Source organism: Trifolium pratense, linkage group LG2 (genome assembly GCF_020283565.1).
Source record: "Trifolium pratense cultivar HEN17-A07 linkage group LG2, ARS_RC_1.1, whole genome shotgun sequence".
Taxonomy (NCBI): domain Eukaryota; kingdom Viridiplantae; phylum Streptophyta; class Magnoliopsida; order Fabales; family Fabaceae; genus Trifolium; species Trifolium pratense.
In genome coordinates, this window is record NC_060060.1 from 7490515 (window position 1) to 7502779 (window position 12265).

Sequence of the window (12265 nt, forward strand, 5' to 3'; positions counted from 1 at the left end):
TAATATGTTCTAGTGTTATTTTTTAAAGTTTGTTTTATTGGTATCATAATATGTTCTAGTGTTATTTTTTTAATTGGCCGAATATGAATATGATGTTAATGGTTTCAGTGTATAACGCTATGAAACCATTTAACTAGAAAAATGGTTTCATTAAAGTAATACGTTTTTCTTGAAACAGATATACCCATGACTAGCATGACTAGCTTTTAAACATTAAACTAGCTATGAAACCATTTAACTGTAATAATGGTTGTAGCTAAAATAAATACTAAAATTATGTATAATGCTATGAAACCATTTAACTGTAATAATGGTTTCAGTGTATAACGCTATGAAACCATTTAACTAGAAAAATGGTTTCATTAACTTCATAGTTAAAAAGAAAGAGTTATATATTTTAATGACAGAAAAGAGAGAAGATATAAGAGGTTCAGAATATATCAAAAAGAGCGAAAATACTAATTATAAGTGGCAAAAAATAATAGTAAATTCTGTTAAGCAAGCAACTATCAAGAGTTGTAACAAAGTGCACTTAGTTATACATAATCCAGAAATTCAAATTGCAGCCTCCAACAACCTTTAAACAACTACATTAGTTATACATAATCCAGAAATTCAAATTCAGAAATTCAGACATCATCCTAGCTTTTGAGTCAGTTCTTCACAGTAAGAAGTTGCATTCTTTTCCACTTTTTGTCTTATTGAATTGCTGGAGTCGGTTAAAATTGTGGACAATATCCCAATTCTTAAGTCCATCACCCTTGCAATTTTGTCTCGCTTTCCGAGTTGGCTCCAATTTTTGAAAGACTCCATTTGGGTGTAATGGTCACCTTGCCATTCTTCAAGGAACTTCATGCAGAAGACTCCACAATTGTCCTTATCAATTTGAGTTGGCATTCTTGGAGATTCCCAACTAAATTTGCTAAAGTGGAAAGGCAATGGCATTTTTTTATGAGTATACAATCCTATAAGAAATGCATTCACCTCATTCAACCATACATCAAACATCTTTTTGTATATATTTGGTGGGTCCAAATCCAACTTATCTCCATACATGCTGTTTAGGAATTGGAATCTGTGGCTTTTCAAATTGACAATAAAGCACACATAATGACTCCCTGGATTGCCAATCAATACGGGCGTCATGATCTGTTTAAAAGCACACAAAATATATTAGGATGCTTAAAAAAATGGAACAAAATTGAGCATATAACTCAAACTGGAAGTTTGCCTGAACCTTTTAAACACTGAAAGAATCACAAAACTGGAAGTTTCTAGTATGATATATTTTAGTAACTTAAAAAAAAGGAACAAAATGGGAGTTTGAACCTAATGGTTTAATATATTAGGTTGGGTCTTGCACCCTAAAAGTGGCGTAGTTTGAGTTAACAAAGTACAAATAACATGTAAAATCTAAGACATGTAAACTAAAATATATCATACTAGAAACAAGAATAAACATCTTTTTTTTCCCTGAATCAGAAGACTCACAGCTAGCCCCTAAATCTAAGGTTTATTAGCAATGATTTATGTACTTACTTATTGTCACATCTAAACTGTAATTTTAATTAGAAGGTACTACAATTGCAAGTGTTTAACATAACCAGAACTGATTACTTAAATGTATTAATTAGAACTTGGTAAAGATTACCTTTAATTAACCATAAGACTAAACCGTAAGATATTGAAACCATTTAATAAGACTAATGGTTTCAATGTATAACTTATTGAAACCATTTAACAAGATTAATGGTTTTATTGTATAACATATCCAATGAAACCACTAGTATATCCAACGAAACCACTAGTGTTGTTAAATGACTTCAATAATTAACCTATTAGTTTGGTTAATTATACACAATTGACATTTAATAGACTTTTTCATAATTAAAGCAACTAATAGTCGGGGAAGGACTTACGTATTCCAGACTTGTAGGGTCAATTTTCTTCCAATCCATGTACTTGAACCATTTCAGTCTTGCAATGAAGTTATTGAACGCAGCTGGTTGCTCTATTTCCAGTGCATCCGGTCTTTCCATGTATTGCTGTTTATATGAAATGAGTAAAATCAATTCCAAAAAAACTTAAAAGTAAGTAAACTATTAATATTCATGGAATATAATCCGTACATAATTGATATATCGTGTAACAAGCCTTGTCATTTGTCCTTTTCGTTGCCTCCAATTCAAGTAATTTACCCAACTATTTACAACAAAGCAACTGATCCATTCATCTTTGTTTAGAGTCCATAACTCTTTCTGTTGTAGAGAGAAGTCATGTGATTTGGAGTAGTAGAGAATTTCCTCCCTATATAATTATTAAGCAGTTAGGATTTGTAGTCACATATTCTAATCACAATATTTTAAAATGATTTTGACTTACTCATCAATTGAACTGATCCATGCATAGGTGCATATATCCTTCTGCAATTTAGTTGCAGTTGACTCGTAGACAGCAGTATCATATGGGCTTGTAAGGTACTTTGATTTCTTCACAGCTCGTCTACGTTCAGGATATGTGCGATCCTCCTTTTCATTCTTCCTCTTCACTCTAGTTGGCTTAACGGTGTCCGCTTGACTCAAGTCAATGATTTCATCAACCAACACCGTCCTTAACGGAGTTGCCCGCCAAATAAATGCCATAGCTGTTATTTTGCAGAATTGTGGAGAATTTAATTAATGAAACCATTTTTCTAGTTAAATGGTTTCATAGCGTTATACACCGAAACCATTATCATAGTTAAATGGTTTCAAAGCTATTTTAATGTTTAAAAGCTGGTCCTGTGTATATCTGTTTCAAAAAAATCTATTAGTATAATGAAATCATTTCAAAAAAATCTTACTCTACAACTTCTTTACAGTATTCTGATGATGCATCAAAATATTGTGGATACTGCAGTATTGTTTCTTGTGTAACAGAGAGTGGTGGTTGTGGTCCTTGCCCATCATCTGCTTCCTCATCATCTGCAGTATTGTTTCTTCTTTTAACTGATGCTTTATACCTTAGACTTTTTTTACCAACATTTCCGTCATCAGCTCCACATCCGACATCCTTCTTCTCATGTTTCTTTTCATCAGTTTTCTCAGCCTTCTTGTCATCCTTCTCATCCTTCTTGTCATCCTTCACATCCTTCTTGTCATCATTTTTCTCACCCTTCTTATCATCCTTCTTCTCATGTTTCTTTTCATCAGTTTTCTCATCCTTCTTGTCATCCTTCTCATCCTTCTTTTCATCATTTTTCTCACCCTTCTTCTCCATCCTGAAACAAGTGTTAAAGATATGGTATAAGATGTTAGAATATTATCTAAGGATATTCTACAAAATATAAATTTTATAATATTCCTTAATATTCTACCATTTATCAAGAAAAATGGTTTCAGTATATAACTTACTGAAACTATTTATATTTAAAAAACAAACTGAAACAAAATACTAGTCATTACTTACCCTGCATCAAAATATTGTGGATACTGCCGTATTGTTTCTTGTGTACCAGAGACTGGTGGTTGTTGTCCTTGTCCATCATCTGCTTCCTCATCTTCTACATTGGGAATTACTTTTCTTCTGTTAGCTGATGATTTATATCTTAGACCTTGTTTCCTAACATTTCCCTCATCAATATTTGCCTGCTCATTTCCAACTTTTTGTTCAGCTGCCCCATCTTTACCCTCAGCTAACCTTCTTTCCAATATTTCAGCAGCTCTATTGTAGATCATTATACAGGACCTATAGTGATTAAGATGCATCGGTGCCTGTATACAAATAATTATTAACATAACCGGGTTCACAATACTAATAATTATACAAAATCATAAGAACTCAACCATTATACCATCACAAAAATCATCAGAAAAAAAAGCATAAAACAGAACAAATAAAATGTATCAACTATTTGAAACCATTTTGCTGGTATAATGGTTTCAGAGTATAGCTTATTGAAACCATTTAGCAAGATTAATGGTTTCCACATAATATTCCTTAATTGTTTAATTTCTATCTTTATTTTTCACTCACCGCAGACAATGGACAAGTATCTGCATCAAAGCATAGCACGAGTGGCACTTCATCAGTGTTGTTCAATGTGGTTACACCGGCTGTCAATCCATACTCGAGTCCCATAACGTCGTGGACCTTTTGAATATCTTGGGTTGCCGTCTTTACGTCCCAATCACGAAGTGAGGGTCGTTTGTATCTCCCGGTCAGAAATGGGCTTTTCTTCCCCATCTTTTCCATATAATTAATCTACACAATAAATTAGCATGATAAAAACATCAACAATAAAAAGAGTCTGATTTGGGAATACACAATAAATCGCATACATAATTTAAAAAATTAGTCTTATATCTTTCTTTTTATGTTTGTTTATAGGATGATTTTAAAGAGATATTAGGAATCCTACATCCTAGCTTTTAACTATTAATTTAATGAAACCATTTTTCTAGTTAAATGGTTTCATAGCGTTATACACTGAAACCATTATCACAGTAAATTGGTTTCATAGCCAGTTTAATGTTTAAAAGATAGAGACATTAACAGTCGTCGGAAATAAGCAAAACAAGAATGTATGTATCACTAGATTTTCTCTATCTAGTGAATAAAAAATAAGTAAACTTATAAAAAAATTACTATGAACTGAGGGAATAAGTTTTCGTGCCATAACCGTCTGATTTCAAATCAACTGTGTCGAGATCTTTTACAGCGTCAAAATGTGTAAAAACATCACAACAGTCACAACAACAAATCTATTTTTTAATGAAACCATTTTTCTTGTTAAATGGTTTCATAGCGTTGTACACTGAAACCATTATCACAGTTAAATGGTTTCATAGTCAGTGTCATGCAATTTTAAACAAAGGAATTCATCATAAACTTGGTAAAAATGCATCTGAATCATACTATTTAGAAGCTCATGAGTTTGTTACAAAATCAACAAAGTTTATGAATGAGTATAATATCTGAGTAATGTTTTGTTGAATTCAAAACCATTTTTCCTATTTGTGTTTACATTACTAGACTAGGACTACCATTATCACTATCATATCAATTTACACTTGTTGAATTCAAAACCATCTTCCTAATCACAGTATTGAGTGTAAAACTAACTATAGTGGTCCAAAAATGTTCAAGTTGTTAATTGTTATCCAAAAAAAATATAAGTAGTAAGGTATAGAAATATTACCATGAGGAAATGGAAGTCGGCTAATGGATTTGCAACAATCGGATTTTGTAAACCATCTTTCATATATTGAAGAACATATGAACACCAATTGTACGATGACACGCCGGCTGGATCCTCCAATATTTGTGCATATTGTAGTGATACACCACTATGATTAGTGGGGCACAAAATATTGTGAATGATATAACAGATTGCCCCTTTAACCCATGCTTTTGGATGCTCGATCGTCTTCAATTTGCTTTCCAAATCACTCACCTTCACATGTGGAGAACTATCCCCACCCAATCCTAATTCTCTTCTTAGTCTCCTTATAGCTCCATCAGAACAAAGATCCAAGTTAATTTCCTTCCCCGCCATTGGTAGATCATACACTCGATGTACATCATCATCTCTCAAAGGGAGTACCTTTGTCTTTGTCAGTCTAATCCACATGTGCTCTTTTTCAAAGCTTTTTACTATCCAATCCACAAAGAAGGTAGGAATCTTTGTCCAATTACATATATACCTCATTCCTCCAAAGCCACATTCGGTAAGTTCCTTAACTATCTGATCTTTCCTTCTTTTTCCTTCTATCAATTGCATAATGTCGTACACCTTAGGTATGCTAAGCTTGTGCCTCAATCTTGGATCGGCATCGTTATCTTTCCTCACTTTATCACTTACTTTCTTCTCATCTTTTTTTCCCTTTCCTTTATGCTTTACATTTGCCTCAGCACCAGATGATGAAGCATTCCCTTTCTCCTCATCTGAAGCTGTCAACCCGAGACTGAAGGTTGGTGGATCTAGCATCTCTAGGTACTTAAATGTTTTCACCCTAAAACATAACAAATTCATAAGAACTCAACCATTATACCATCACAAAAATCATCACAAAAAAAGCATAAAAAAGAACAAATAAAATGTATCAACTATCTGAAACCATTTTGCTGGTATAATGGTTTCAGAGTACAACTAAAAATGGTAAAAGAGGATAAAATAATATGAACTGAATATGCATCTAGTTTACTATTGATGAAGCAAAACACAAGTGAAAAACTATCTGAAACCATTTTGCTGGTATAATGGTTTCAGAGTACAACTCTCTGAAACCATTCTACATTCACAATGGTTTCATCCAAATATCAGTATAAAATATTCACAACTTAGTCAAAAAGCCATTAGGACTCCAAATATCTGTGATTATTTATTAGTGAAACCATTCTACATTCACAATGGTTTCATCCAAATATCAGTGACTAGTATTTATTCATCCCTGACTTTTGTTAATTCTTCAAAACCGTAATCCAAACCATAGGTAGACCCAATTGAATGAAACCATTATATTAGCAAAATGGTTTCATAGTTTTTCACAAACACAATTTCATAAATAAAAACAAAAACGCACAATTAAAGTTTAGATTCAGAACAAAAATGAAATAGAATTACAGATACAAGAGATGGAAGGGATACCGTATGTTGTCTGGAGGAGATTGAATGAATCGTGATGGTCGTTTCTGGTGTTTGCGATGATGATGTTGATGGTGTTTTCGTTGAATCGTTGAATTGTGATGTTGATGGTGGTTGCGATGATGATGATGATGATGATGGTTTCGTTGAATCGTTGATTCTCTGAAATTAAAGAGAACGATGGTGGTTGCGATGATGATGATGATGGTGGACGGTGGTTGCGATGATGATGATGATGATGATGGTTTCGTTGGATCTGCGATGAGTTTAGAATTGGGGGCGCGTTGATTAGATTCTTTTGGGGCGCGTGAAACTGAGTTGGTGAAATGGTATGGGGGCGCGCGAGATATGGGGAGCGCGTGTTTTTATCATGTAAATTACATATATGTCCCTGTTGCTATACTTTGTCAAAAATAAAAAGAATGGGTATTTTGGTCCAACTGAAAAGGTGCACCTTGCTAACTTAGACCCAACTGGGTCTAAGTTAGCAGCCCCCATTATATATAAAAAAATTTATGTTGTAATAAACACATGCTTAATTATAAAAATAAAATAAACTATATAACATAGTCTCCTATAGGAGATTAGCCTCTGCAGTTGCTCATAGGAGGATACCTTTAATTTACAAAAACAAATAGCATAATTTATTGTTGGTTAAGTGAAAGGTTTGATTCCGTTAAAAAAAAAAAGTGAAAGGTTTAATTCGTTTTATAGTAAATACTAATTAAGATTCAAATTTCATATCTTTAGCGCAAAAAAAAAAAAAATTGGTTGGGAGGTTCGATTTCTTTAAGCATGTGGTTAGAGATTCAATTCGTAACTCATGGGTATCAAAAAAATTTATATTATTAATGCACAATTTTTTTTACGATAAATGTTTTTAATCTCTTATAATAAATAAATAGAGTAATAATATAATAACTTTTACCTTTTGAGTGAAGGTTTATGAAAATACTTAGAGCAGAAAGGGCATAAGTTACGGTGCATAAGTCTTGCTTATGCACACCATGCATAAATACCTCAGATTGCTTAGCGCGCCCTTCAGTTTGCTTAATTCGCCCCCCATATTGCTTAGCACACCCCCCAAGATTGCTTATCGCCCCCCAGTTTACTTAGCGCGCCCCCAAATTGCTTAGCGAGCCCCCCACCCCCAACATAAATAACACACAAAACCATTCCACAAGCAGAATGATTTTGAATTACAACCCTCTAAAACCATTCGACAGTAAAAATGATTTTGGCATTATAAGTACATCTAATGTGAAACCATTCCACAACAAAAATGGTTTTGGGGGGCGCGCGAGAAAATTGGGGGGGGGGGGTGCGTGAGAAAAAATTGGGGGCGCACGAGAAAATTTGAGAGTGCGCTAAGTATATGGGGGGGCGCTAAGCAATTTGGGGGTGCGTTAAGCAATTTTCATTATTTATGCATGGTGCATAAGGAAAAAGCTTATGCACCATAATCACTCCTTAGTAAAAGATAAAAAAACAAAGTAGTAGCATGAACACAATAAAGCCGCAACCTTTTAGTTTCCAATTTGTGCTTTGAAAGTTGCAAAGTAGAGTACATAGGGATACGGTTTGTAGGATATGCATTAATTAAAATGGGGTGAATTTGTAATTATAAATAGTTATATGCATAATTATATGCTTTATTAATTTTTCCAATGACACGTTTTTAAACCATTGTATTTATGACATGTAGGATGGGCTGGTGACCCAATTTTATGAAATGGGTAGTCAAATTCCCACCTTTTATAATGGTGGGAGACTATTTTCTTGACTTTGATAAAATAAGGGGATTAAAAGCGCAATTAAGTTAAGACAAAGTTATTTAAAGAACTGGTTTGTTGTAGGGATCAAATTATCTCTCTTTTAAGTATTGACATTTTGTCTCTTTTTAATTATTTTTATGAATTTAATTGTCCTTTTCAATGGTTGGTCAGGATGTATTTTTTTTTTGTGGGACTAAAACATTGCTTCTATTTTTCTCGGACTAAAAAAGGGTGTTGTATAGTGCAGGCGGCGGGTCAAACCCGACTCTAATCCGACTCTATTAGCGTCGGTGTCAGGAGTTGACGCTAAAAACAGACTCTAAAAATTTGTTTTTTAGTAGTGAGTGAATTAAAATAGGTCTTCACTTTCATTTCTTTTAAATCTAATCAGCATTGCAATAAAATTCGCACAGACTAAGCGCGTATAGAAGTGGGAAATTGCATATTCAATCTGCTCCCCAACAAATCAAATGTTTTTGTAGTTTTTAATTGCCATCTGAGTTGTTCTTTAAGGAAAGATACATCTTCATTTTAATATGGTGACAACTTGGTTACCCCTTGTCATAAATATAGTGGTTTAAAAACATGTCACTTACAATGTCATTAAATACAATACTGAGTGGTATTAGTTTTTAATTGTAGCAATGTCACTTTTGGTAATTGCAAAGCCACCCCATTTTGATTTTGTTGCGCACATTATCCCATGAGACCCTTGGGCTTACAAGAACGAACTGCACGTTTTGCAACTTTCAAAATTGGGATATAAAAGACACAATTTTTTGTCTTTATATTTTTGCAAAAAAAAATTTCTACCATTTTCATAAACTTTCACCCAAAAATAACTAAGACAAGAGACAACAAGTATATATATATATTGTAGCAATTTTCTGTTTTTCATAAGAGATGACTTTGTGTGTGTGTGTGTATATATATATATATATATATGTGCCTTTATTTATTTATTGTAGCAATTTTCTGTTTTCATAAGAGATGACTTTGTATAATATTTTTTTTAATTTACAGTTAAATTATACTCTCTCTCTGACCTTAAATATAAAAGAAAATTTAATTTTTACATTCATTAAGAATCTAATGTATCTAGCCTATAATATGGACCAAATAAATTAAATTTTGAATGAATCTGAAAAATTGATTTTATGTTATATTTATGACCGGAAAAAATATAGGTTATATAAATATTTATAGAAATATTTTCGAAACAAAATAAGAATAACATCATAGAGTGATTTGATTTTGGATGAATTTGTAAAAAAAATTACAATATATAATTTAAATAATTTTATAATCATGCTCCCAGAATAACTAATTAGTACTCTCTGATTCTTACGATAAATATCAAATATTTATATATATAAAAAATATATCGAGTCTCAGATTTACTTCTAACAACCGTGATAAGGTCTAAAGTTCGAATTCGGGTAAAGGCAGACCCGACATCGGGTCTCAAAATTTCGGAGGCCTTTATACAATTAGCTAGTTTGTGGCGGAAATATCCGCTAGTAATTTTTTTTTAAACAGAGTGTTTATTGGCAGTTCAAACCGCCGGTAAATGCTTCTATTTTTTTTAAGCGGAATTTATATGTTTAAAAAAATGGTTTATTGTTTTTAAAATTACATTAATTAAATAAAATTAAAATTTAATATAAAAATAATTAATAAGTAAAACATAAATATAATAAAACAACTAATATAGATAAATCTCATAACGCATAAAATATTTAAATATTACAAATTTTAAAAAAAAATACAACAGAAACGAAATATAAATATCTAAATATTATCCATGTAGTAATCATCTTGGTATTGATTTTCTCCTCGTTCAGTTATGACAGTCAATTATTGTTGTTTTTAGTAGTAATTTAGGTAGTTTTAATAGCAATTGAAGCCCAAAAGCAAGCAAATACCTGAAAAAGTGAAGTTACTTGGCCCAGAAGCAAGAAAATAAAGGAATAAATCGTTACATGGAATAAAGGTAAAAGACTAAAGATGTAATTTTTCCTAAAAATTAAGGACTAAACTTATAAAATTATCATTTTTGCAAGGGGTAAAAATTTATTTATCCCTAATAAAAATTTACATGCCATTATATTTTTATTTTTAACTCTATATTCTACCATATCTATATCATATTCGACAGTTAAACAGAATTAAGTGACCAATTAGAAAAAAAAAATGTGACAAAATAAGAATCCTGAACCGGTGCAGTTGCAAAAGTTTATGTCCATTGTAAAAAAATCACACATTTTTACTTTGTAGTCAATATCGACCATTAATTAAAAATAGAACGGTTTAGATTTAAAACTCAATTTTACATTGTAAAATAATCTCTGCCGATTAAAAAATGGATGGTTGATATATATTTCAGTGTGCTGTTTTTTTTTTTTGACTAAATAAGATGTTCATTCATTCAAATAATTGATAGAATACATCAGATATAAATACAAATTCAACTTCGCTAAAAACGAAAAAGGATGAATCTGCGAACAAACTCACAACATCCAAATTAATAGCATACAACGGCAAAATGCCTACAAGTAATAGGATAAATTTAAAGTCACCAGAATGTCCATGCTTCCGGATCTGCAATGTTGATGTCAAAATCATTGATTAAATCTGCAATTGATTTAAGTTGATCTTTCAATATGAACTAAACAAACACCGTAACACGACGGATAATCCAAAACGCCGCACAAATCGGACGACGACCAACACACTGCCGCATTTAGACGACTAAAATCAGAACAAAAGAAAAAACTAAAAAATTTGGTTATGTGAAAATCACTTATTGAGATTAAACGGAAGGAAAATAAAATGCGGAGGGGTGATTTTAGGTCACCACTCAAGGAAGAAGGAGGAGGAGACTTGAAGAGAAGAAGAATTAGGGCCGGCGCAAAGAACATTTCAGTGTGCTGTTGTGACCGAGAAAAATTGGATTGAGTAAGAAAAGTCCAATTTTATAAATTTGGACTTCATTATTCTAAAAAAAAAATTATTAATATTTGATGTAACTATTCATCACACAATAAATTATATTTACTCTCTTAAATTTAAACAAATTAAATTTCACTAATTCGATAAAAAAAATACCTGTTGTTACTGGAAATTATCGGATGTTTAAAAAAAAAAGCAATAATATATTTAAAGTGTAGAAAATGTTGAATAAATAAGTGTTGTCTTTGGTGGTGCTCGTGCTCCTCGGGTGTTCATCATCATCATACAAATGGATCGAAGCAGTGCTTTATGGAATCTGACAAAGAGTTAGCAAAGTTGATTCACAAATCAAATTGAATTGGAAATGAAAAAATACAATTAATGTATTTGGGGTAAATGTGCAATTATAAGAAAGTGGTATCTAATAATAACAATTAACAAACAAAGACTCATAAATGTTTCTATGTTTGACAACTAGGATGGGTCAAGTAACCCAATTCTTAAGAATGGGTACTTAAGAATTTGCCTTTTAGTATTAGTTAAAGAATACAATCAAAGAAAATAAAAGTAATTATAAAATTACTTTGGAAACTAAAAGTAGCGATTATTTTTTGGGTTATCATAATATTATATTATAAATATAAAGTTATCCACTACCGTTTAGTAGTGACTAATTATGAGACATCCTTGTTAAAACAAAATTTGAAACCAATATTATGAAATAAATACAAAACAGTTAAACACAAAAACATATTCTAGTGAGTGAAAGAGTAATCTCCCATTTTGAGTATGAGGTCAAATTCCAACCTAGGAGTGTACAAAGAGCTTTGTTTCCATTTTAGAACAGAGAGCAATCTTGTTGCAGGTAGGGCAGTCAATCCAGTCCTCCACCAAATCCTTTCCTCTGTCAAAA

General features: G+C 31.9%; 2 protein-coding genes across 2 annotated transcripts; both read right to left on the reverse strand.

The window, feature by feature from the left end:
* Positions 1-636: 636 nt before the first annotated feature.
* On the reverse strand, positions 637-2642 carry LOC123904083. Its single transcript, XM_045953771.1, has 4 exons — positions 2383-2642; positions 2130-2307; positions 1920-2045; positions 637-1149 (listed from the first exon to the last, which is right to left on the reverse strand). The coding sequence occupies exons 1-4, from the start codon at positions 2640-2642 to the stop codon at positions 637-639; spliced, it is 1077 nt and encodes a 358-aa protein (XP_045809727.1).
* Positions 2643-2838: 196 nt separating this feature from the next.
* LOC123904084 lies at positions 2839-5968 on the reverse strand. The gene is made up of 4 exons (XM_045953773.1): positions 5180-5968; positions 4015-4242; positions 3448-3752; positions 2839-3259 (listed from the first exon to the last, which is right to left on the reverse strand). Exons 1-4 carry the CDS (start codon positions 5966-5968, stop codon positions 2839-2841), a joined length of 1743 nt encoding a protein of 580 aa, XP_045809729.1.
* Between the last annotated feature and the right edge of the window lie 6297 nt (positions 5969-12265).

What these genes read in the sequence shown, in the direction of transcription:
- LOC123904083 (XM_045953771.1), bottom strand. Translation starts at nt 2,642, where the DNA reads ATGGCATTTATTTGGCGGGCAACTCCGTTAAGGACGGTGTTGGTTGAT. An exon ending in TGGATCAGTTCAATTGATGA is followed by an intron (nt 2,308 to 2,382) that starts GTAAGTCAAAAT and finishes ATAATTATATAG; the next exon opens with GGAGGAAATTCTCTACTACT. An exon ending in ACCCTACAAGTCTGGAATAC is followed by an intron (nt 1,150 to 1,919) that starts GTAAGTCCTTCC and finishes GCTTTTAAACAG; the next exon opens with ATCATGACGCCCGTATTGAT.
- LOC123904084 (XM_045953773.1), bottom strand. Translation starts at nt 5,968, where the DNA reads ATGCTAGATCCACCAACCTTCAGTCTCGGGTTGACAGCTTCAGATGAG. An exon ending in ATACTTGTCCATTGTCTGCG is followed by an intron (nt 3,753 to 4,014) that starts GTGAGTGAAAAA and finishes ATTTGTATACAG; the next exon opens with GCACCGATGCATCTTAATCA. An exon ending in CCACAATATTTTGATGCAGG is followed by an intron (nt 3,260 to 3,447) that starts GTAAGTAATGAC and finishes CACTTGTTTCAG; the next exon opens with GATGGAGAAGAAGGGTGAGA.